A 27,490-nucleotide genomic window follows, 5' to 3' on the forward strand; every position below is an offset into this window, starting at 1 on the left:
CTGCACTTGAAGCTTTTGTAAAAATTAAAAATGAAACACCCAAAACTGTATACGGTTCCATAACGAAGACCAACTGTATGTCGATACGTGAAATTCTGGAGGGGACGTCGGACGGCGTGGCGCGGTGACGTAATCACGCGTACCGTTAATCGATCTGTGTTCTATGACATGTAAAACAGGAACATGAAAGGAGTATTCTAAAAGCGACTCATGTAAACACCTTCATCAGAACATTGTCTTATTCAGAATAAGGTCAATAATTAGATTACTGCTGTCCGTGTAAACGTCGTCATCGTTGCTGTGTTTATGGTTTTTGTTTCACGGTTCTTCTTTGCCTTAGTGTTTTCCTGCCTATTCATAGTTCTTGTTTTGTGCTTTGTTGTGGTATTAATTATCGAATCTAATCTGCACTTGCATCCGTCTCCGCCTTGAAATCGTGACATCATGAATCAGTATATGGTGTATACGAGTTGGGGCACTGGTTGGTAAGGACCCTGGCTCACTCCGCACTGGGACGCTGATGACTACGTACTCGCGGTTATGTTTTGTTTTCTTCGAGCTGAGAAGCTTCAGAAAACGCGACGTCATTTCCGTTAAGGGAACAGAGCGAGCATCGATGCGCCCTGGGTTTTGCAGTGCATCGTGGGGTTTTAAGGGAGCAGTGCACTCGAGACAGCCCTTAACATGGCCGACTCCTTGATCTACTGACTACTGAACTAGGGAGCTGATTGAGACGCACCCCGAGATTTAGTGTTGGCCTTTACCAATTGGATCTAGATTTTTTTTTTTCTGCCTTAAATAAAAAAAAGTCACAAACATTCCTCAGATTTCAGATTTCTAATTGAAAAATAAGCACGTCTGTGCTGCTTCTCCAGTGCTGTTGCGTTGCTATGGTTGCTACGGTGATGTGATCAGACCTCGCCAAACGAACATGATGCAAAGGTTTCCACAGTGCACGCTGGAAGTTTCTGCTTCATCTCAAGTTGGTTCGCGGACCAAAAAAATAAAATCAAGACTATAGATGGAGAAACTCATCTATGTATGAACTCTGAATCAGGACAGAGGACAACATGGCATTAGCAGGTCATGGAAGCTTCCGGACTGCTGTGGCTACAAAAAAAAAAAAAGCGCCACCGGGAAGAAAGGTTGCCGCTACACGCAGCCCTGACAGCTTAATTAGCGCAGCTGCTAAAGATTTATTGGTTCGGCAATCAGTGCCTGTAGCTACGGCTCGCCTCGGGGGTGGATACACACGGCCATTATGATGCGCTCCGTGGCCTGGTCAACCACAACACACACACGTCTGCCCCTAAAACACTAACACACAAGCCATGTTAGGACAACCCACAAACACAAAGACCCCAGATATCGCTGTGGTGATTTTACACAATGATGGAAATTGCTGTTGATTATCCATCTCTACTCTACTCTATTATTATATTATTTACACCACAGCGCTGTTGAGTTCTGCACTCTGATTGGTCAGAAAGCGCCGATTCATTTTCTACAACGGCAGCATCGACTGCAAAGAAAATCACAGGTTTACATGAATGCGCTCGTTCGAATAGGTTATCGTTTCTATAGTAACTAACTACGTGGGAACTTGTACGGTTTACTGAACGTTTGAGAAGGAGTCTCCAGTGTCAACGCTTTGTAAGATTCCGAGGTAAACTAGGCATGGGAAAGTCTTCAGGATGAGTGGATTTGTACTACCAGTTTTTTAGTAACATCATGCTTTTGTGTGTGTGTGTGTGTGTGTGTGTGTGTGTGTCTTTTATTAACTCTGAGGGGGGGAAAGACAGGGAACGACTCTGTTTATACTGTACGTACTATTCATTAAGTAATAACAGGAAGTAGTTTGTTTCATGGACGTTCCACAACGTTTAAATGCACGATGTGTCATTCTGTAAGAAATAAGGATTGTTATCCTTAACAAATTGCCGTCGCGTACGTGGAAATAAAAAACACTTTGCATCGAGTCACATCACGCAACGCAGTTTCTGATTGTTTTCCCATAACAACACACCCCCAAGAATGTTATTCCTTACATGTTATACCTGTAGCGATATGAGTATGAATATATATATACATATATGCATCTTAAGAAATATTAACGCAGAGCACAGTTAGTGTTTTTCATGGAGCGTGACTACAGAGGTTATGATAGTTTGTGGATCTGGGAACCGAACTAGGATTCACATCCATCTTACTGTGTACACAGTTACTATTCACATATACGGTACATCCTGGGAGGCAGCAGCATTGCATCAGATGAGGCTGATTTAGGCTACGTGCAACTCCAGGGGTATTTAAAATAAATAAATAAATAAATAAATAAATAAATAAATAAATAAATAAAGCACCAAAGATAAATAAATAAGACACACGACTTTTTTTTTTACACCGAGCTGTCTCTGGAAAAACGGCAACAAAAGCTACTGGACTCCGGGGCTTATCGACTTATACGTCCGGCTCTTTTTCCAATGTGCGTTCTAAAAAAGAAGGATGAGACGAGATGGAGTTAAAGAGGACAGAGTGTGAGATGAGGAGTCTGTCAGGAGAGAAAAACAAGAGAAGACGAGTGAGCTTACACGGATCTGATTTTTCCTCAGAGAGTCGCCTACGGCGAGCCGCTGCGGTTCAGGCCAATGCTGCCCCCGTGTGTCTGCTCGGAGTATTACGTGTTCATACCTGTATCTCACAGCTGGACCTCACTGGACCGAACATCTGCATATACACAACCCATTGTTGTTATTACGCGCTGAATAAAAAACATCCTACATTCTATTAGGGTTTCCTACGGGTCCTCCGGTTTCCTTCCAACGCGCAAGAACATGAAACGTTGCCCCTAGGTGTGAAGAAGTGTGTCAGTGAGTGTGAGTGTGTGTGTGTGTGTGTGTGTGCATGGTGGCCTGCATAGAACTGGCATCCCTCCATGGTGTATTCCTGCCTAATGCCCAGTGCTCCCAAAATAGGTTCCGGATCCATCCTGACCAAGTTAAAAGTGCTTACTACTTACTTACTTACTTACTGCATCTCTCACACATGCTTTATCTCTCTCACGCACACACACACACACACAGCTTTATGCTCTATGTACCTGAAGGAGCCTCCCCCGGGATCGTTCACTTTATTCTTCTGAGCCCCCGAGAGCTGCACGCTGACCGCCGAGGGGCTTTTCCCCGCCTGCACCACCGGACTCTTCCCTACAGCACCTGAGGAAAGGGAGTAAGCGGATTATTGGGACACGTCCCAACACACGACGACGGACAGCGGCTGATCGTCGAGAACAACATAGCTGTTATTTTCACCCGCTGTAGACGTTTCTTTCCTTGCCTAGTCTGCATCGATGCTGCCGTGTGCTCCTAGTAATGATCTCTGAGTGCTTTATGAGTTTTATGTTTAAAATGTTTCATCAGGTTTTGTAGCAGGACGCTGTTGATGCTTTCACAGAGCGGCCTGCATTGCTTCGAGTGGCTTCATATTGTCTGTTCGTTAATTAATGGGACAACATGCACTAGACTTGCGTCACATGGTATTGGACGTTGGCATCAGAGCACTTCTTACAAACACGACTAATTGAGCATGTTATCTGAGCAATAACAGTATCGTTATGGATTCCTCCCTGGGCTCTTATGCTGTTACTCGTACGCTGATTTTCTTGTACCTCTTTGTTTGTTTTTGCTTACTTTCCTGCTCGGTGACATTTATCATAGTTAAAGCGGGCTATACAAATGAAACCTCTCTCGTCCCTGACTCTCTTCTTTCTTTACAGCTCTCTCTCTCTCTCTGTCGTTGTCTAATCGTCCGCATCTCTCTATATCTCTGTCGTCTCTATCGCACAACACATAGAATATACTTATGTACGGTATGAGACCCATATAGTGATGGTGATCGATCCTGAGCGGCTGTGTGTTGATAAGATTCGTTGTAATCTATGGAATTGTGTGAAACACAGCACAAGCCTATAAAAACAAAAACCCATACAGTGCTACCAATGTCCAATCGATGACGTTGGGCGATCGGGAGCTCTTACCCGCCGGCCGCACTGTCTGCGTGATGACCACAGGCATCCGGACCTGCCCTCCTACCGTCCCTGCCCTCTTAATATTCTACAGAGTGAGAGACAGACGTAGAAAGCAAACGGATAAAGACAACGTCATAGCAGTGAATATGTTATTTGTTGACAATTTTCATAGAAATGTCACAGAAAAAGAAGCACCTATACAAATATCACATAACTTATATATATATATATATACATAGAATGAACTGGGGATAACAAAGTGCAGCTGTAGGTAGGAAACAACCAGGAGGAAGGAAAAGAAAAACAAAAGATAAACATAGCTGGAGAGAGAGAGAGAGAGAGAGAGAGAGCGCATTAATAAGCAGGACGTCCCCTCCGTAGGGCCCCTAGCGACTCCCCCTGGGCCCTCATCCATCCTGCCCTGTTCTCTCATGCTGCATATTTCACTGCCTTGTTTTCCTGCACACTGCCGCAGCATCACTACGCCTTCAGCTCCGTCCCAAACTCGGCTCAGGGCCTCCGAGACGAGAAGACGCATTCAGCCCAGGAGCTGTGGGCTCGCCGCAACGCGACACAGTGAGGGAGGGACTGAGACAAACTAATAGTGGAGGAAATATTTAGCTAGAAACAAACGACAGCAAGAGTCAATCTACAGTGCAGAGCAGATCTGTTGGAGAGAAAAAAGCACAGCGCGTGAGATTGACAGGTAATCGGTGATTAGTAATAAAATCCCTGGACAAATAAATTAGACGGAACTACACGGCAGGGCCTTACTGTATACATTTATCGATTTAGCCCATTAGGAAATCGCTTGTCTGATGTAGCTCGTAGCAGCCGTGAAACGTTCACGACCTAGACTTATTACAGCTCTCATTTCCATTTAAATGACATGTAAAATGTTCAAATCGGGCTGGGTGATATAGCAGTATCCATCCATCCATCTTCCATAGCGCTTATCCTACAGGGTCGCGGCGAACCTGGAGAATATCCCAGGGAGCATGGGGGACAAGGCGGGGTACACCCTGGACAGGGTTCCAATCCATCGCAGGGCACAATCACATACACACTCACACACCCATTCATACACTACGGACACTTTGGACACGCCGATCAGCCTACCGTGCATGTCTTCGGACTGGGGGAGGAAACCGGAGTACCCGGAGGAGAACATGCAAACTCCGCCCACAAAGGACAGAGGAGGGAATCGAACCCCCATCCCTGGAGGTGTGAGGCGAACGTGCTAACCGCTACGCGACCGTGCGCCCTGATATAACAATACATATCATATCAAACATAACATTTGTAGACATTTTAACGCAACACTACTTGATCGCGAAAACCTAAATATTGTAAAGCATACCGTTTATATAGTAATCTCTTTGAGAATCCTGATATGATGTTTTCGTCGTATTGCCCATCTTATGTTCACTACACTGTACACTAGTCCAACGGAGCTAGATTTCACATCACGTTAATGAACGCAGGACGTTCTCCGTTTACCTTGACTGAACGCGAGCGTGCCAGGTCAGTGCACGCGTCACTCTTTCACGCTGGAAAATCGAATCGAGACGAGCGCACGTTACTAATGTGAGGAGGGGGCGGGGCTCCCAGTGGGGTCAGGTAATATCGAAGGCGGCGTCTGAAATCATGTATTGTGACGGTACCTACCGCATCCGACTCAGTACCTACGGCTCGGCCGTGGATTCAGCACGTACTGATCGGTATACGTGTGTACTATGAATATAATCCAGACATGCTACATCCGCCATGTTGGCACTGTGTCCTGTGACTCTTTTACTGCCGTCCGCCATTTTTGATTCGGATTCAGCTCTTCCCCAGCAGTCCCGTTGCATTATGGGATGGCGCAGTGTGTGTTGCTTCCATACAGCAGAATCTCAGCGGAGGCAGAAGGTCATCCGGGAATTACCGTTTTATGAATACTGAGAATTCGGATATACTACTCCTTTGGCGTAATGCTTTTCGCCTACCGTAGAGTAGGGTATTAGGGATATTCAGACAAAACATCTATGAGACTGTCAATCATTCCAGATTCGCATTTCGATTGGCTGCCATTTTTATTGAGAGTGAAAAATACATATATACGCACTATAATACGATATTAAAACACCTAAGCAGTAGGTGTGAAGGCTGGCGGGTCTGGAACATAAACAAAATGGTAGGTTTGTAAGGTCAGATTCTGAGGATTGTCGTTCAAGGGTATGATAAGAACAGGGTTCATAGAGACAAGTCTTCGACAAGCATGACATTTTAACGGTTTGATTTGATTTGACTGCAGACGTCCAACCAAAAGCCACATATTTAGTCCAGACTCATGTTATTTGTTTCACTGAAGCCTCCATCTTCTGGCTTTCACTGTTTGTTGTGCAAATTGCAAAGATTTCGGCCCCCGGGTTTGCTCTGATTGGTTGACAAAGAGAGAGAGAGAGAGAGAGAGAGAGAGAGAGAGAGAGAGAGAGAGAGAGAGAGAGACAAGTGCCTACCTGTGGCGGTGTAACAGTGCTGTTAGGTTGCCGGGGGGCGTTACCCATTGTAACAGCCCCGGCGACGGCTACCGTTGGAGACGCGGTGGTCTTAGGCTGTGGGGGCTGAGTGAGCGACTGCTGACTGTTCAACAGGGACAAACGCAACGCTGGCAGGCTTTTCTACACACACACACACACACACACACACAGATTGATATATATGAACAATATGTCAAAAGAATATTCATGACTACTATTAGACATCATAAACATAACGCAAAATCATATAAACTTGTGATCGTAGCTTGGTGTGTAAAAATAACAGCATCACTTTAAACGATTTCTAGCTGAGATACAGACATTCTTGACACCGTAGTTTGCTTGTATTTATACAGCCTGTGTATATTACTTGACGCGCCCCTTTAATCAGACGTACATATACTGTATATTTGTGTGTGTTAATATGTGTGTGTGTCTGTTCCAAGATCTAAGCATGCTAACATGGCGTGACAGCATGGATCATCAGTGTCGGTGGCAGCATGTGACGCACGTCATGCTTGGCTAGACACGCCTGCAGGATACTGGCCGGAGCCACCGGAGGAAAGGAGCTGTCACGGCACACCCATGCAGGACTCGAAAACACACTGTGTGCTGTGTTAGTGTTAGCATGAACGGTACGACTAACGGGAGTCCGAGGCGAAGCAAATACACGTGCGTCACATTTATCAGCATGCCTGCAATTAATGTACGTTAAAATGCTGTGCGTGTGTGTGTGTGTGTGTGTGTCACCTTGAGAAAAGGCACCAGGTAAGGCTGTGGTGATGACTTCAGCTCCGTCTGCAGCCGGCTGGTGAATTCTTCCGGTTCGATTTTGGCATCCTGAGACAATAAAAAAAAGCCACAAGGGTGTTACATCTGGTCTTTTAGTGTTTTACACACTAAATATCAAACAGCCATAAACGACACTACACATAATTACACATGAAGTGTCAAGTAAAAGGAATACATACAGTCGAGGTCATACGTTTACATACGCCTTGTAGAATCTGCAAAATGTTCAATTTTCATAACAATTGCATGTTGCTGTTTATTCAGTCCTGCCCTGAAGAAGCTATTTCACAGAACACAAGTTTACATGAAGTCCACAAGACACAATAATAGCTGAATTTACACACATGAACCCGTTCAAAAGTCTACACACGCTCGATCGTTAATCCTGTGCGTCGTTACCTGGATGATCCACGACGGCCTGGTTATACGTTTTGTGATAGTTCTTCATGAGTCCCTTGTTTGTCCTGAGCGGTTACACTGCCCAGTGTTCTTCCCAAAAAATCCTCCAGGTCCTGCCCATCCGTTGCTCTTCCAGCATGTACTGCAGATTTGACTCCTTTCCGACAGCGACTATATGCTGTTGAGATCCATCTTTTCACACTGAGGACGACTGAGGGACTCGTACACGGCTATTACAAAAGGAGCAAACATTCGCTGATGCTCAAGAAGGCGACACGATACATTAAGAGACGGCGGCGTGTAAACTTTTGAACAGGACGATCGGTGTAAAATTTGTATTATTTTGTCCTCTGGGACACGTGTAAATATCTTATGTAGCTTCTGAAGGGCGGTACTAAATAAACAACAACATGCAATCTGTATGATCCCTCTTATATATATATATATACACAATTTTTAATTATTAACATTTTGCAGATTAATAAACACTTGATATTTCCATCATTTGAGTCAGAGGTTCGATTCATTTGACCGCGTCGATCTAAAAATGTGCCGATCTGACATCCATCGCTTATCTAAATAAAATTTCCGAGGCATTTTATTCCGTAAAACACATATTTCGTTGTCCGATATAGCGAGAGGCCCTGCAGCTTCGACCTTTCACACCGCCACATAACCTGGAAAGAGACGTTTATAGATAGTTGTCATGGTTACAAAGAGGACGTAAGTATTGCGTAAGCTTGGAGGTCATCACTTCATCGTCTAGCTGATGGGACTGAGTTTATATGGTTAACCCCAGGTAATGTCAGTGAGCTGTTGGGACTCACCAGAAGGTCCTGCACCAGGGCTTTCACGTTCCGTGACGTCTCCGGGGAGGGGGAATTATGGGATGCGAGTTTGATCAACGTTGCCAGGAAGTTCTTACACTTTTTCACATTCTCTTGCATTTCCTAAAGAAGAGGGAATGTACTTTAATGACATGATACACTGTGTGTTTCTGCGTGTGTGTGTGTGTGTGTGTGTGTGTGTGTGTGCGTGCCTGTGGGTTAATGACGAAAGAGTGATACCAAGGGCCAAGTCATCACTCAAAGAGAGAGAGAGAGAGAGAGATGTGAGAAAGAGAGAGAGAGAGAGATGTGAGAAAGAGAGAAAGAGAGAGAGAGAGATGTGAGAATGAGAGAGACAGCAATGTAAGAAAGAGAGAAAGAGAGAGAGATTTGAAAAAGAGAGAGAGAGATGTGAGAAAGAGAGAGAGATGTGAGAAAGAGAGAAAGAGAGAGAGAGAGATGTAAGAAAGAGAGAAAGAGAGAGAGAGATAAGAGAGAGACAGAGAGAGAGATGTGAGAAAGAGAGAAAGAGAGAGAGAGATGTGAGAAAGAGAGAGAGAGAGAGAGATGTAAGAAAGAGAGAAAGAGAGAGAGAGATGTGAGAAAGAGAGAGACGTGAGAATGAGAGAGAGAGGTGAGAAAGAGAGAGAGAGAGATTTGAGAAAGAGAGAGAGAGATAGAGAGAGAGAGAGATGTGAGAAAGAGAGAGAGAGATGTGAGAAAGAGAGAAAGAGAGAGAGAGATTTGAGAAAGAGAGAGAGAGATAAGGGAGAGAGAAGTGAGAAAGAGAGAAAGAGAGAGAGATGTGAGAAAGAGAGAGAGACGTGAGAATGAGAGAGAGAGGTGAGAAAGAGAGAGAGAGAGATTTGAGAAAGAGAGAGAGAGATAGAGAGAGAGAGAGATGTGAGAAAGAGAGAAAGAGAGAGAGAGATGTGAGAAAGAGAGAGAGAGAGACATGAGAATGAGAGAGAGAGATAGAAAGAGAGAGAGAGATGTGAGAAAGAGAGAGAGACGTGAGAATGAGAGAGAGAGACGTGGAAAAGAGAGAGAGGGATGTGAGAAAGAGAGAGAGAGAGAGAGAGAGAGAGATGTGAGAAAGAGAGAGAGACATGAGAATGAGAGAGAGAGATGTGGAAAGAGAGAGAGGGATGTGAGAAAGAAAGAGAGAGAGAGAGAGAGAGAGAGAGATGTGAGAAAGATAGAATGAGACATTGTGAAGAAATACACTGCCAAGATTTGAACCTGGGAGATGACGGTTGCTCCGGGGGCAGGGCCAGCTGCGGTGGGTGGAACCAGGGTGGGCCCCTGGGGGGCCAGAGCTGCAGGGTGCTGCTGGGGCGTTGTCACTGCCAAAGGCGCCCTCTGGAGGAGAACGAGAGAGAAAACAGACAGAGAGATAAACAGGAGCTGACACACACTGCGCCTCCAGCAAGGCCACGCACTGTCACATCATGTGTCCCGAGAGAGAGAGAGAGTGAGAGAGAGAGAGAGAGAGAGAGAAAGAGAGAGTGAGAGAGTGAGAGAGTGAGAGAAAGAGAGAGAGGAACTGGAGGATAAAGAATTACTAGCTATAATTTATTATATTATGAACATGATGAGGTTCACCTGTCTACTGATCGCACGTTTTCCAGTAGATTAGAACGAAATGAAAAGCTAACTCTGGAGGACCAGAGAGCACAAACACGAACAGCGAATAAACACTAGACGAACATGGAATTCAGATAGAGAGAAACATATTTAGAGCTAGCTTTCCCTCCATTTTCTGTACCGCTTATCTTACACAGGGTTGTACTGGAGCCTGGAGCCTATCCCGGGGGACTCGGGGTCTATCGCAGGGCACAATCTCAGACATTCACGCACCGTGGACAATCTGTGTGCCTGTATCTTTGGACTGGCGGAGGAAACCACAGGCAGAGCATGCAAACTCCATGCACACAGGGCGGAGGCAGGAATCAAACCCCCGTCCCTGGTGGTGCGAGGCAAACATGGTTAGAGGAGAGGAGAGAGTGATGTAGCCTCATGAATTCATGAATGGAGGTTATTAGGGGGCCGTGACAGACAAGGGCCAATTTCGCCAGGACCCAAGGGTTATAGCCCTACTCTTTTACAATAAGTGTCCTGGGATTTTTAATGACCACAGAGAATCAGGACCTCGCTTTAACGTCTCATCCGAAAGACAGTGTATATACACACTATACTGGAGCATTAGGCCCCACAGTGAGCGCCCCCTGCTGGCCTCACTAATACCACTTCCAGCAACCTTAGTTTTCCAAAGGAGGTCTCCCATCCAGGTACTGACCAGGCTCAACCCTGCTTAGCTTCAGTTGGGAAACCAGACGAGAACTGGCAGGGAGATATGCCTCTGCCAACGCGCTCACATGCCCGTCTGGGTTTCCTCTTCGTCCTGTGGTTCCCTCCAACCTCCCAAAACCATCCCAGGTGGATTGGTGACGCTAAGTTGCCCCTAGGTGTGAATGTTTGTGTGTATGTTGCCCTGAGGTGGTCTGGTGTCCCCGCCAGGGTGCGTTCCCGCCTCACACCTAGTGTTCTCGGGATAAGCTCGGGATCCACTCTGACCCTGACCAGGATAAGGAAGGATAAGTGACGGATTACAGTGGATACAGAAAAATAAAGGAACGTGTGAAGAACAGAAAACCTCCGCGCTTGTAGATTTCCTTTGAGAGGATAATAATAAGGATTATTTCAATTGTTTTGACCTTTTATTTTATTTTAACCTCATCGGGAAGCTCCTCCTCTAATCAGATGCATTGTGGGTCTGATTAGCAGTTTATCTTGCTATGCTAAGTGTCATCGGTGAGATTTCGTGGTCGGTCACGTGCTACGAAAGCTCGGGAACCTCTGGTATAACGTGACAGACAGATATGAAGAAAGACAGAGAGGTCTAGACATACGGTAGTATATAGAAAATAGGGAAGAGATCAAGAAAGAGGGATAAAGCGTGAGCCTGAGAGAGAGGAGTACAGGGAGGAAGTGCTCACAGTAAGGGCAGGAGTAGCAGTAGCAGTAGTAGTGGTAGCAGTGGTAGTAGTAGCAGTGGTAGTGGTAGTAGTAGTAGAAGAAGTGCAGGTCTGAGGAGCAGGATTCAGGGTTTGGGACTGAACCACTTTATTCTGGACAGGAGGAGTGGCCCGAGAGGCCTGGACCGAGACAGGAGACTGCAGCCAGGAGAGGAGGAAGAGGGCGAGGAAGAAGAAGCACACAGGGAAGAAAAGGAGTAAAGGAAAAAAAAAGGCTTCAAATAATCAGTCCTGAATTCAGGAATCCTGCTCTAACACCACCAACCTCCGACTTCTTACATTTCTTATTAACATGGAAACAGGGAAACAGTCCATATATACACTACCGGTCAAAAGTTTGTGGACACTCGATTGAAATGTTTCTCATAAAACCTTTTTGATCTGAAGGTGTGTGATTAAATGTTTCAAATCGGTGTCGTAGACGAAATGATAATCGTGCCGACGTATTCATTTCATTCATTAGACTAAAACAAATATTTCATTTACAAATAAATCTTTATTTAAACGGACGACTCGGAGCAGAATATTCCGAAAAGCAGGCGATAAGAGCCCGGCGTCGGTGTGAACTCCTCTAATACTGTTTAAAAATCATCTCAGGGGAATCCCTCGAGAAATCGCTCGAGAAAACGCCAAGAATACATTTCCGGAAATTTCTAGGTGAAAAGTGTGTCTACTCTGAAGATGCGAAAATGTGAAATTATTTTGATTTATTTTGGATTTTTTATCACGACCTAATTCCCATAGTACCATTTGTGTTACTCTAGAGTTTTGATGACGTTATTATTATTATAAAATATGGGGGGAAATAATAATAATAAAGAATGAGTGTGTCTAAACTTTTGTCTGGTAGTGTATACTGAGAGATCAACAAATAAGTTCCAGCTCTGAGAGATGCATACACACAAAATCATGGATGGGAAGAAGATCTCTCTCTGTCTCTCTCTTTCTCTCTCTCTCTCTGTCTCTCTTTCTCGGTCTCTCTCTCTCTCTTTATCGTCATCTGTATCACTCTCTCTCTCTGTCTGTCTCTCTCTCTCTGTCTCACTTTGTCTCTCTCTCTCTCTCTTTATCACTGTCTGTATCACTCTCTCTCTGTGTCTGTCTCTCTCTCTCTCTCTCTTTCTGTCTGTCTCTCTCTCTCTGTCTCACTTTGTCTCTCTCTCTCTCTCTTTATCACTGTCTGTATCACTCTCTCTCTGTGTCTGTCTCTCTCTCTCTCTCTCTCTCTGTCTGTCTCTCTCTCTCTGTCTCACTTTGTCTCTCTCTCTCTCTCTTTATCACTGTCTGTATCACTCTCTCTCTCTGTCTGTCTCTCTCTCTCTGTCTCACTTTGTCTCTCTCTCTCTCTTTATCACTGTCTGTATCACTCTCTCTCTGTGTCTGTCTCTCTCTCTCTCTCTCTTTCTGTCTGTCTCTCTCTCTGTCTCACTTTGTCTCTCTCTCTCTCTCTTTATCACTGTCTGTATCACTCTCTCTCTGTGTCTGTCTCTCTCTCTCTCTCTCTGTCTGTCTCTCTCTCTCTGTCTCACTTTGTCTCTCTCTCTCTCTCTTTATCACTGTCTGTATCACTCTCTCTCTGTGTCTGTCTCTCTCTCTCTCTCTCTCTGTCTGTCTCTCTCTGTCTCACTTTGTCTCTCTCTCTTTATCACTGTCTGTATCACTCTCTCTCTGTGTCTGTCTCTCTCTCTCTCTCTCTGTCTGTCTCTCTCTGTCTCACTTTGTCTCTCTCTCTCTCTCTTTATCACTGTCTGTATCACTCTCTCTCTGTGTCTGTCTCTCTCTCTCTCTCTCTCTGTCTGTCTCTCTCTCTCTGTCTCACTTTGTCTCTCTCTCTCTCTCTTTATCACTGTCTGTATCACTCTCTCTCTGTGTCTGTCTCTCTCTCTCTCTCTGTCTGTCTCTCTCTCTCTGTCTCACTTTGTCTCTCTCTCTCTCTTTATCACTGTCTGTATCACTCTCTCTGTGTGTCTCTCTCTCTCTCTCTCTCTCTCTCTCTCTGTCTCACTTTGTCTATCTCTCTCTGTCTCTCTCTCTCTGTCTCTCTCTCTCTCTCTGTCTGTCTCTCTTTCTCACTGTCTGTATCACTCTCTCTCTGTCTCTCTCTCTCTCTGCCTGTCTCTCTCTCTGCCTGTCTCTCTCTCTCTCTCTGTCTGTCACTCTCTCTCTCGCTCTCTAAGAGTGTAGGAAAGACAGCACACCCTGAGGAACCCATAGACAAGGAAGAGCTTTGGGCAATTAAACACACACACACACACACACACACACACACACATCACATCACATCACACCACATATCTCAGTCAAGACTGAAGGAGCTGTTGGCTTTTTAAAACAATCAGGCAGTTGGATGATGAATGATTGAACACATTCAGAAAGACACGTGAGAATCAGGGCAAGTTTCAGCTACAGGAAAATGAATCTAAAATGAAATAGCGCGCCACTTGTAACTCCTCATACCAGGTATAAAATGTATTATGTTATTATACAATACGGGTGGCATGATTATTAACTCTTACTATCAACATGTACAGTCATTCAGAGTATCAGTAGTAGCAGACTAGTCATCTTTTCCATAATTAAAGGAAAAAATGTCTCAGGACGTCACTATTTTCAGTAAAAAGCTTTTCATTTAAGAGTGTATTTCAAGCAATGCAATTAATCAAACAGAAAATCAGTTAAAGTGGTCTGGATAAAGATGTCTGATTGAAGCTCTAGATAAAACTAAATTTCCCACTATGATTTTTTGGGGTTTTTTTAACATATAATATGTATTATTATAACATATTATTATAATATTACTGCAATGCTGATCAATAAAAATGGACGTGCAACGCTGCCACCTTGTGGCAAAGGATCATAAATTCGCTGAGGAAAGAAATGCCAAGAGACAGTTCAGGGAAGATGGACATTTCATAAAAGCGGGTCATTTTTAAAATAAGATCTTTCCATCTACAATACACAAGCAGAAGAATGCAGAGTATAAACATGTGTATTTCATAATGAACGTATTCAGTATCTTATAATGAGCGTATTCAGTATCTCATAATGAGCGTATTCAGTATTCAGTATCTCATAATGAGCGTATTCAGTATCACATACTGAACATTTTCAGTATTTCATAATGAACTTATTCAATATTTCATAATGAGCATATTCAGTATTTCATAATGAACTTATTCAATATTTCATAATGAACATATTCAGTATCTCATAACGAGCGTATTCAGTATTTCATACTGAACATATTCAGTATTTCATAATGAGCATATTCAGTATTTCATAATGAACTTATTCAATATTTCATAATGAACATATTCAGTATCTCATAACGAGCGTATTCAGTATTTCATACTGAACATATTCAGTATTTCATAATGAACTTATTCAATATTTCATAATGAATGTATTCAGTATCTCATAACGAGCATATTCAGTATTTCATAATGAACTTATTCAATATTTCATAATGAACGTATTCAGTATTTCATAACGAGCGTATTCAGTATCTCATAACGAGCGTATTCAGTATCTCATAATGAGCGTATTCAGTATTCAGTATCTCATAATGAGCGTATTCAGTATCTCATAATGAGCGTATTCAGTATCACATACTGAACATTTTCAGTATTTCATAATGAACTTATTCAATATTTCATAATGAGCGTATTCAGTATCTCATAATGAGCGTATTCAGTATTTCATACTGAACGTATTCAGTATCTCATAATGAACTTATTCAATATTTCATAATGAGCGTATTCAGTATCTCATAACGAGCGTATTCAGTATTTCATACTGAACATATTCAGTATCTCATAATGAACTTATTCAATATTTCATAATGAGCGTATTCAGTATCTCATAACGAGCGTATTCAGTATCTCATAACGAGCGTATTCACTATTTCATACTGAACATATTCAGTATTTCATAATGAACTTATTCAATATTTCATAATGAGCGTATTCAGTATCTCATAATGAGCGTATTCAGTATCTCATAACGAGCGTATTCAGTATCTCATAATGAACTTATTCAATATTTCATAATGAGCGTATTCAGTATCTCATAACGAGCGTATTCAGTATTTCATACTGAACATATTCAGTATTTCATAATGAACTTATTCAATATTTCATACTGAACATATTCAGTATTTCATAATGAACTTATTCAGTATTTCATACTGAACATATTCAGTATTTCATAATGAACTTATTCAGTATCTCATAACGAGCATATTCAGTATCTCATAACGAGCGTATTCAGTATTTCATAACGAACGTATTCAGTATTTCATAATGAACTTGTTCAATATTTCATAATGAACGTGTTCAGTATTTCATAACGAACGTATTCAGTATTTCATAATGAACTTATTCAATATTTCATAACGAACGTATTCAGTATTTCATAACGAGCGTATTCAGTATTTCATAACGAGCGTATTCAGTATCTCATAATGAGCGTATTCAGTATTTCATAATGAACTTATTCAATATTTCATAATGAACGTATTCAGTATTTCATAACGAGCGTATTCAGTATCTCATAACGAGCGTATTCAGTATCTCATAATGAGCGTATTCAGTATTCAGTATCTCATAATGAGCGTATTCAGTATCTCATAATGAGCGTATTCAGTATCACATACTGAACATTTTCAGTATTTCATAATGAACTTATTCAATATTTCATAATGAGCGTATTCAGTATCTCATAATGAGCGTATTCAGTATTTCATACTGAACGTATTCAGTATCTCATAATGAACTTATTCAATATTTCATAATGAGCGTATTCAGTATCTCATAACGAGCGTATTCAGTATTTCATACTGAACATATTCAGTATCTCATAATGAACTTATTCAATATTTCATAATGAGCGTATTCAGTATCTCATAACGAGCGTATTCAGTATCTCATAACGAGCGTATTCACTATTTCATACTGAACATATTCAGTATTTCATAATGAACTTATTCAATATTTCATAATGAGCGTATTCAGTATCTCATAATGAGCGTATTCAGTATCTCATAACGAGCGTATTCAGTATCTCATAATGAACTTATTCAATATTTCATAATGAGCGTATTCAGTATCTCATAACGAGCGTATTCAGTATTTCATACTGAACATATTCAGTATTTCATAATGAACTTATTCAATATTTCATACTGAACATATTCAGTATTTCATAATGAACTTATTCAGTATTTCATACTGAACATATTCAGTATTTCATAATGAACTTATTCAGTATCTCATAACGAGCATATTCAGTATCTCATAACGAGCGTATTCAGTATTTCATAACGAACGTATTCAGTATTTCATAATGAACTTGTTCAATATTTCATAATGAACGTGTTCAGTATTTCATAACGAACGTATTCAGTATTTCATAATGAACTTATTCAATATTTCATAACGAACGTATTCAGTATTTCATAACGAGCGTATTCAGTATTTCATAACGAGCGTATTCAGTATCTCATAATGAGCGTATTCAGTATTTCATAATGAACTTATTCAATATTTCATAATGAACGTATTCAGTATTTCATAACGAGCGTATTCAGTATTTCATAACGAGCGTATTCAGTATCTCATAATGAGCGTATTCAATATTTCATAATGAACGTATTCAGTATTTCATAATGAACGTATTCAGTATTTCATAACGAACGTATTCAGTATTTCATAATGAACAAATTCAGTATTTCATAATGAACATATTCAGTATGCTGCTGTTTTTATGAGAAATATTAAAGACATCAGGTTTACAGGATAACTGACATGATGGCTTTTAAAGGTCCCGTAGGACAGAAATAAAATAAGTGTCTCATTATATTAATATATCACTTCGTATGATATCAGTGTGTATTAGAATAAGAGCAGACCAGATTTTTTTTCTTCCTGCAGGTGAGAACACGTTCACCATTAATCAAACGAGATGAATAGGGACTACACTTAGTAAGTGTAAGCGCTAATGCTGTGATTAATTATATTCTAACAGGTAGAAGGTGATAAGCAAAACTTCTATGAAATATTAATCACCTCATTAAAATGAGACGGGACGGGAACAGCAATTACGGTGAGTAGAGAAATGAAGTCGGAGCTCTGTACTAAATACACTAAACCTAAGGGATTAAAGACACTGTGTCTATCAGTCACAGTGAAGGAGGCGTGGCCTCTGTGTCTATCAGTCACAGTGAAGGAGGCGTGGCCTCTGTGTCTATCAGTCACAGTGAAGGAGGCGTGACCTCTGTGTCTATCAGTCACAGTGAAGGAGGCGTGGCCTCTGCATCTGTCAGCCACAGTAAAGTAGGTGTAGCCTCTGTGTCTGTCAGTCACAGTGAAGGAGGCGTGGCTTCTTGTCTGTCAGTCACAGTGAAGGAGACGTGGCCTCTGTGTCTGTCAGTCACAGTAAAGTAGGCGTGGCCTCTTGTCTGTCAGTCGAAGTAAAGTAGGCATGGCCTCTGTGTCTGTCAGTCACAGTGAAGGAGGTGTGGCCTCTGCATCTGTCAGCCACAGTAAAGTAGGCGTGGCCTCTTGTCTGTCAGTCGAAGTAAAGTAGGCATGGCCTCTGTGTCTGTCAGTCACAGTGAAGGAGGTGTGGCCTCTGCATCTGTCAGCCACAGTAAAGTAGGTGTAGCCTCTGTGTCTGTCAGTCACAGTGAAGGAGGCGTGGCTTCTTGTCTGTCAGTCACAGTGAAGGAGGCGTGGCCTCTGTGTCTGTCAGTCACAGTAAAGCAGGCATGGCCTCTTGTCTGTCAGTCAAAGTAACGCAGGCGTGGCCTCTTGTCTTTCAGTCACAGTAAAGTAGGCATGGCCTCTGTGTTTGTCACTCACAGTGAAGGAGGTGTGGCCTCTGTGTTTGTCAGTCACGATGAAGGAGGCGTGGCCTCTGTATCTGTCAGTCATGGTGAAGGAGGCGTGGCCTCTGTGTCTGTCAGTCACATTAAAGGAGGTGTGGATTTTGTGTCTGTCAGTCACGGTGAAAGAGGCGTGGCCTTTGCATGTACAAGTACTAGTGAAGGAGGCGTGGCCTCTGTATCTGTCAGTCATGGTGAAGGAGGCATGGCCTAAGTGTAGGTATGGAGTTTGTGTGTGTGTGTGTGTGTGTGTGTGTGTGTGGGTACCTGTGGGGTGGTGACTCTGAAGGTGGCTGTAGTGGTCGGGGCAGCGGGTCGGGGTGAGAGGGCACTTTGGGCCTGCGCTTGAGCCAGTGCTTGCTGTGGAACCATCATCAACTGACCCAGCTCCGTCCGCACCAACACCATGCCTACAAAACACACACACACACACACACACACACACACAAATAAATATATTAGTCATAAAATCCACATAATAAATTTTGATCCACTCTGGCCAATCCACCAGAACCACACGCTCAGCCAAGGTCTGATATCACTCGCCACAAGATATGCAAATACAATAACTCACTGGGAAAACCACTATTTTACTGGCAGATGCTGCCTCTTGCGTTGAGAAAACATTTTTTGTCCACGGCTACTCGCCGAGCCTCTTAGGAACACACTTCAAACAGAATGGGTCATAAACCTTCGTCACCAGGAGCGTTCTCCTACGCAGCAGTGAAATTACACAGGAGCAATCTCTTTCACCTGATAATCAGTCACGCAGATGTGCACAACCATGTCCTGTTCTTATCCTCGTAACATAACGCTTCTGTAATATCGAGGAAATAAAAGCAGATAATTATATCTTCCCGACGCACAAATCCTTGGGTCATGTCCCAAACTGCATACTACCACCACTACACCACTGGTGGCGTCATTATTTAGTCATACTTATTAAATGCATGTTGTATAAATGTTGTATACAACTCTGTATAAATTTGTGTACTCGCTGATGTGAACTTAATCCATGTGGTGGAAGAAGAGCGCAGCACATCCCATGTTACCAAACAGTTTGCCTAAAATAACATTAGCATACCACAAACAGCAAAAAACAAACAAAAGCAGTTTAGATATGGAGAACAGACTGTTAAGTCTAGGGCTGTAACTAACGATTATTTTCATAATCGATTAGTCGGGCAATTATTTTTTGTCGATTAATCGGATTGGGGGTGCGTATACTTTCAGTACCATCTTTTGGTTTATTTAAAATGTAATCCAGTGTTACAAATATAAACTTCAGACTAAAACTTTACACGACTGTTTGTGCAGTTATATACGACTGAAAAGAACCCAACACACACACACACACACACACACACACCAGTATATATATTATTCATTTAGGACTGTAGTTTAATTCGGTGCTTTTTATGCATCCATAAAAATAATGCATAAATACTTACATATAATATAAACTAATATACATACACACACACACACACACATATATATATATATATATAAAAGGTATAAGGTGACAAACAGTACACTGAAGAAAGTCATTGACGTTGACTCTGGGTATTAGGCTAATGCTAGCGGTGTGAAATTACGTGCGTATGACGTCACGTGCCATCGACTAGGAAGCAGCTTACACGTTCCATTTGAGACGATATTACCTTTCTAAAATTCATACACTAGACCAGTGGCTTTCAAAGTGGGGGCCGCCAGGGGGGCGCCCCGGGGGGTCTCAACAATTTGGTGTGAAAAATAAATAAATGTATGTATTCTCTTTCTCACTCTCAGACAACCACGCACACACACACACAATCAATTCCTAATGTAATGTAATGTAAAGATGTAAGATGTAATTATTAATAAAAAAGGGGGGTATATTCAGAAGTCTGTATTTTTAATGTGTTTTAAAGACATCTTTCAAAAGGGGGGCCTCGGTCAAATGTTAATGCCATTTGGGGGGCCTTGCCCTGGAAAAGTTTGGGAACCCCTGCACTAGACGGTAGAGTACATAGTGCATAGTGTAAGTGTATAGTACATCATTTGGGACACAACTTTTGTATTTACTCTGCGAAGCATGTTTTCGGGAACAGTAGTGAGGTAATGAGTAAACACACCTGTGCCTCGCAGAACGACTAATCAGTAATGAGATTTTCATCCACAACGATTTTCATCATCGATTATTATCGATTAGTTCTAATTAAATCCTAGACCAACTGGTTTACTGATTTACTCAGTTTCAGGAAAACCAACCATCCAGTAGTAGTAGTACATCAACACAATCAGACATTAAGGTTCTTTGTTCTGAGCCCTGTGTTCACACTAACAAGTGACGTCTGCAGTTTTATCTTCTTTTACATTTTTTTCAGTTTAATTACATTGTTATACATTACACAGGAGTTCCCAAACTTTTTGGGTAGACAACCCAAAATGGCCATTATGAATTTTTTCGGAGACCCACGTACACTCTTCATTGAAATATGGCTTGATTATGTAACATCATGGCAACATTTAAAAATAAACAAAAAAGTTTACAGTCTTTTTTTATATAGATTTAACAGTATTTTAAATCTGTCATTTGTTAAATTCAAAAGGAATGAATCCTAATCAATGTAGTTTTATCTTATCTGGGGCTTAAAAAATAGTAACAAAACGGTTATTTATTAATTATGTCAGTAAGTGCAATGGCTCCTTAATATTATTTAATATTTATTTATTATTTTTATCCACTGTGTAAATACAAACTAATTATATTTGTATTTTTTTTTTTTAGTTTTTTCCTCCATTTCTCATTATTAGGAATATGCTAGAGAAAGCTCTGCCCCTTTTAATTCCCCAAACACGCTAGAACATGCTAGAGAGGATGCCAGAGAATGCTCCGCCCCTTTTAATCCCACAAAATAAATACAATGAATTATGTTTGTATTTTTATTTTAGTTTCTACTAGTTTCTAATTTTTTCCCTCCATTTCTCATTATTATGAATATGATAGAGAAAGCTCCGCCCCCTTTAATCCCCCAACATGCTAGAGCATGCTAGAGAAAGCTCTGTCCCTTTTAATCCCCAACACGCTAGAGCATGCTGGAAAATATGATAGAGAAAGCTCCGCCCCTTTTAATCCCCCAACATGCTAGAGTATGCTAGAGAAGATGTTAGAGAAAGCTCCGCCCCTTTTAATCCCCCAACATGTTAGAGTATGCTAGAGAAGGTGCTAGAGAAAGCTCCAACCCCTTTTAATCCCCCAACACGCTAGAGCATGCTAGAGAATATGCTAGAGAAATCTCCACCCCTTTTAATCCCCCAAAACGCTAGAGTATGCTAGAGAAGATGCTAGGAAAAGCTCCGCCCCTTTTAATCCCCCAACACGCTAGAGCATGCTAGAGAATATGCTAGAGAAATCTCCACCCCTTTTAATCCCCCAACACGCTAGAGTATGCTAGAAAAGATGCTAGAAAAAGCTCCGCCCCTTTTAATCCCCAACATTCTAGAGAATATGATAGAGAAAGCTCTGCCCCTTTTAATCCCCCAACACGCTAGAACATGCTAGAGAAGATGCTAGAGAAAGCTGCGGCCCCTTTTAATCCCCCAACAAATGAATTATGTTTGTATTTTTATTTTAGTTTCTTCTAGTTTCTACTTTTTTCCCCTCCATTTTTCATTATTAGAAATATGCTAGAGAAAGCTCCGCCCCTTTTAATCCCCCAACATGCTAGAGTATGCTAGAGAAAGCTCCGCCCCTTTTAATCCCCAACTCTCTAGAGAATATGATAGAGAAAGCTCCGCCCATTTTAATCCCCAACTCTCTAGAGAACATGATAGAGAAGGCTCTACCCATTTTAATCCCCCCAACATAAATACAAATGAATTATGTTTGTATTGTTATTTTAGTTTCTTCTAGTTTCTACTTTTTCCCCTCCATTTTTCATTATTAGGAATATGATAGAGAAAGCTCCGCCCCTTTTAAACCCCCAACATACTAGATTATGATAGAAAAAATGCTAGAGAAAGCTCCGCCCCTTTGAAGCCCCCCCCCCACACACACACACACACACACATAAATACAAACGAATTATGCTGGTTTGGTTTTTTTTTAGTTTCTACTTTTTCCCTCCATTTTTCATTATTAGGAATATGATCGAGAAAGCTCCGCCCCTTTTAATCCCCCAACATAAACATTTATTAAGTATTAAGATTTCTTATATTGTGTATTTATACAGTTCTGTGTACGAACACATGATCCTCCTACAACTTTCTAACACTTATTTGTCGTCAGTTGCTGAAAACTTGTTGCACGCGTATCACTCAGATTAAACTCTGCCTCAAACAGATACAAGCATCTAACAAATAAATAAATGATGGCTGTACGGCACTGATGGCATTTTTTTCCTTTTGGTATACATTAACAATATCAGAGATGTGAATATCTGTCAGTATTTGACACCGTGCCAACACTTTGTACGTGAGTTGACTCTCTGCACGTGAGGTCACGTGTATTAGTTCGTTTATTTATCTTCAGTATGCGCTTTATCCTGGTCAGGGTGATGGTGGATCCGGAGCTTCCTGGATGGGAAGAAACCCGGAGGAAACCCACATAGACACAGCAAGGACGTGCACGAACACGCCCCACACACACACACACACACACACATTGTATTGTATATACTGATGGACTGGTACCGAATCAGAGCCTCAGGCTCTCGGTGTTGTATTGGAGTATCACTAGAATAAACAAAGCTCACACAGAGTCATTCTCACCTGCCGGGATGGTAAATCCTGGAGGAAGCTGGATGGTCGCCTGCTGTTGTGGCGGTCTGACGATCAGCTGCGGAGCCGTGATCCTCTGCGCTGGAGCTGCAGGTCGAGGCTGAGGTTGGAGCTGAGGTTGAGCTTGGGACTGGGTTTGAGGTTGGGATTGTGTTTGAGGTTGAAGTGTGGATTGATGCTGCAGCTGGGATTGCGTTTGAGGCTGGAGTTGGGATGGAGATTGAAGCTGAGTTTGAGGTTGGGATCGGGGTTGGGATTGAGGCTGGGACTGAGGTTGGGATATGGTTTGAGGTTGAGATTGGGATATGGGTTGGGTTATGGGCTGAGTTTGGGTTTGAGCTTGGGTTTGAGTTTGAGGTTGGGACTGAGTTTGGGTTTGAGGTTGCGACCGAGTTTGGGTTTGTGTTTGAGGTTGCGACTGAGTTTGGGTTTGGGTTTGGGACTGAGTTTGGGTTTGAGGTTGGGACTGAGTTTGGGTTTGAGGTTGGGACTGAGTTTGGGTTTGGGACTGAGTTTGGGTTTGGGTTTGGGACTGAGTTTGGGACTGAGTTTGGGTTTGAGGTTGGGACTGAGGCTGGGTTTGAGTCTGGGGCTGAGGTTGGGACTGAGGCTGAGTCGTCACTGCAATGCACACAGCACTCGGGACCGAGTTCACACTCCCAGGCTGAACCTGCTGCACATCTGCTTTGGTCTTGTCCTCCCCACTCTGTGCGCTCTCTGCGTTCTTGCCGTGGTTCACGCGCCCCTGCTGGATGAGCGCCGACACACTCGTGCCGTTCCTGCCCTGAGCGATGCTCGCCACGATGTGACTCGGGAGTCGGTGCAGCGCGATCTTGGGAGTCCCTTTATCGAGCGCAACGGACCTGCTCGCGCTGGACACGGTGTACGTGGAGGAGTTGGCGCGCGCCATCGCCATGGAAACCGCGGCCCCAGCGCTGGATGGCGAGTTGCTGCTGATGACGGAGGAGGTCGCAGCACCGTTCACGCTCCGCGACGCAGCGCTGCCCCGCGCGCCGCCGCGCTTCTTCCGCGTACCGTAATGCCGCGGCGTCTCCACGGTGCCCGAGGCTGTTGCTCTGCGGCCGGCGGCGCTAATGCTAACCGCGGGAGAAGTTGCTCCATCCTGCGCGCACACGCCGCTAATCTTAGCCGAAGATGATGGTGAGGAGGAGGAGGATGGGGATGTGGATGAGGAGGAGGAGGAGTGTGGACGCGAAACGCTCGTACTCGCCTTCACGCAGCTCTCCGGAGAAGCTGCTCTGCCCGCTGGGGTGATCTCGGCGGGATCCGAGCCTCGCTCCGTCCCGGCTTTATGTTGTTGTTGATGATGAGGATGATGTTGTTGTTGTTGCTGCTGCTCGGATGGAGTATTAGCCCGAGAACTTAACGCTTTCCCTATGTGCTGCTTGGCGCCGCCGGCCTTGTTTCCGCTCCGGCCGACGAGCTGCGACTCCAGCGAGCCCACCAGGTCGCTCACCGCCTTCTCGTCCACCTCGGAGAACAGCATATCTTCCAGAGGGTCGGAGGCGCCCGCCATCTTTGAGGGGAGCCTTGTCTAAATTGAACGGGGGGCGGGGCGTCAGAGGCGCAGTGCGCATGCGTGTTGCTATGCATTGTGGGAATGCGCTGTGACGTCAAATCGGGTTTCATTTTGCCAACTCTGTACCTTCATACTTCTGATGCTGTTAAATAAAATATAACATTTCAGATACCTAAGCAGCAGAATATTTGCGTTATAAATGCTTTATGAATGTGTATTAATTGTTTTTAGTCCTTTTAGCTTCACATTTTCACAGAGTTTAACATTTAGCCAGGTTTCACATTATACAATTTGCCTTAACTGCTCCTTTTCGTGTTAAAATTAGTCGTTCTGTTCAGCAAAAATGACACTGAACAAAATATTTCTGTTTTTGACCTGCATACAAATGTGTAATAAAGCTTATTCTCTTCTTAACGTCCCGGAGCACTTTGTTCTGATTTATACTCACTTCAGTATATTCTAATGTATTCTGAATTATTAGGGGTCCAAACATCGAACGGACTGGAACTATTGTTTTTGCTAGGATTTTATTACTGTTTAATTATTATTATTATTATTATTATTATCTATCCATCCATCCATCTTCCATACCGCTTATCCTACAGGGTCACGGGGAACCTGGAGCCTATCCCAGGGAGCATCGTGCACAAGGCGGGGTACACCCTGGACAGGGTGCCAATCCATCGCAGGGCACACAATCACATACACATTCACACACCCATTCATACACTATGGACACTTTGGACATGCCAATCAGCCTACCATGCATGTCTTTGGACTGGGGGAGGAAACCGTACCCGGAGTACCCGGAGGAAACCCCCGAAGCACAGGGAGAACATGCAAACTCCACACACACAGGGCCACAGCAGGAATTGAACCCCCAATCCTGGAGGTGTGAGGCAAACGTGCAAACCACGAAGCCACCGATTATTTTTATTATTATTATTATTAATAATAATAATAATAATAATAATAATAATAATAATAATACTGTTGTTGTTGTTGCTAATATTATTATATATCTGTCCTAAAACAAATTGTGCAGACTAAACTGTCGAACAGATGTAAACCATAGCCAGTAGGTAGTACTCCTTCCCGCTAATCAAGCAAGAAAGATGGACCAGATCAGCCTGATGGTGGCGCTATAGTGCAGTGTTTTACATTTTAGCACATATCTTGTAAACCGTGAATTGTTCTATGAAAAATAATGGATTCTTAATGAGGACTGGGTTATTTAAAACACAACCAGTAAGCTTTCAGCAGGCATTTCACATGGTTAGCATTGGGCTACGGTGACAAATCTTGAACAGTACTTCATCTACATTTTTTTAGCATTCTATTTAACTTTGCAAGGACGGGACACTTGGAGAGCTATCTGAGAAGGGTGCTTTGGCCCTGCAGTGTCTTCTACCTCACACATACCATTTTTTTTTACCAAGTTCTGATCTCATTTTAGTCTATTAATATTTTAATATTTGTTTATCTGGCTATCTATCTATCTCTGTCTGTCTATCATGTCTTTTACTTTAAAGCAGTGGTTCATTCTCTAATTTCTCAGTTTTATAACTACAATGATCCAAAATACATTCAAAGGATATGAAAGAGGTTGGACACAGTTGTATGTATATATATATATATATATATATATATATATATATATATATATATATATATATATTTATTTATTTAAAGAAAAAAAAAAACATTTTCCACTATCAATATTTTAGCATACACTGTTTGACCATTTTTTTAAATTTGTGATTAAGTAACATATGTGAAATCTAACACACTACATGTCTGTTGCTATAATTTCATGTCTTTGTCTTGTTTGTTCTGTCCTATTGAACATTTCCATTAAGTCTATATTAGGAGACAGAGGCACCTTCACAGCTCAGTAGTGCTTTTGGCAACATTAAAAAAAAAAAAAAAAAAAATTTTCCAAAAAAGACTTCAAACCAATTTAAGAAGTCTTTTCATGCTTTGATTCACACTTGAATTAGTTCTAGGACACAAAAACAATGTAGAGGAAGGTTAAGAACAGCACACCCTTTTGTAACATTGAGCACGTCAGTTAGTAGTCTTGTAGCACTTCATTACATATGAATTGTCATCAAAATCAATACGCAATTAAGAGCTCCTAAGGGAAATTGTTTCTCTGATGGGATAATGCAGAGTCATATTATATATTACAGCTCTCTTCTCTTCTCTTTGTAGCTTTTCTGTTTTCAGTTCAGGACGACATGCACATTTATATTTATCATGTAGCAAATGCTATTATCTGAAGCGACTTCCAAAAGGTGCAAATCTACTAAATCTGCCAGCATTCGTAACCAGAATGACAAAAGTGCTGGAACGGTACCATAAAGACAATTTATGCACAAAAGTGCATATTCAGTACAAATGGTATTAAACAACTGAAAGACAATCTCAACCCTAAGTGCATGCATAATAAGAGAGCAGACTAACATTGCTTCATGATAGAGAACTGAGAATTATAATGCCTACATATAGTAGATATTTTAATATAACAATGATAAGCAGATGTGCGGCAGCTGAAAATGTAATGGGCACTAGCATCAAAATAATAAAATTTTTATTTCTGTAATACATACATTTTCAAGCATTTCAATAAACTTTCTTGCGTTTTCACGAGTACATTAAAACATTAATAAAGAAAAAAACTTTATTATTAAGAAAA

At 42.2% G+C, this 27,490-nt stretch overlaps 1 protein-coding gene across 1 annotated transcript in view; it reads right to left on the minus strand.

The window, feature by feature from the left end:
- The window catches only part of LOC128606253 (transcription initiation factor TFIID subunit 4), a 97,126-nt gene extending 72,337 nt beyond the window's left edge, over positions 1 to 24,789 (minus strand). Inside the window, exons 1-9 of the mRNA XM_053622293.1 lie at positions 24,628 to 24,789; positions 23,244 to 24,375; positions 18,756 to 18,898; positions 9,810 to 9,929; positions 8,568 to 8,690; positions 7,300 to 7,389; positions 6,529 to 6,690; positions 4,037 to 4,112; positions 3,101 to 3,215 (exon numbers count right to left, since the gene is read on the minus strand). Of these exons, the coding sequence (XP_053478268.1) occupies positions 3,101 to 3,215; positions 4,037 to 4,112; positions 6,529 to 6,690; positions 7,300 to 7,389; positions 8,568 to 8,690; positions 9,810 to 9,929; positions 18,756 to 18,898; positions 23,244 to 24,375; positions 24,628 to 24,789 (2,123 nt within the window). The remainder of the gene's footprint in view (positions 1 to 3,100; positions 3,216 to 4,036; positions 4,113 to 6,528; positions 6,691 to 7,299; positions 7,390 to 8,567; positions 8,691 to 9,809; positions 9,930 to 18,755; positions 18,899 to 23,243; positions 24,376 to 24,627) is intronic.
- Between the last annotated feature and the right edge of the window lie 2,701 nt (positions 24,790 to 27,490).

Source organism: Ictalurus furcatus, chromosome 4 (assembly GCF_023375685.1).
Source record: "Ictalurus furcatus strain D&B chromosome 4, Billie_1.0, whole genome shotgun sequence".
NCBI classification, from domain to species: Eukaryota; Metazoa; Chordata; class Actinopteri; order Siluriformes; family Ictaluridae; genus Ictalurus; species Ictalurus furcatus.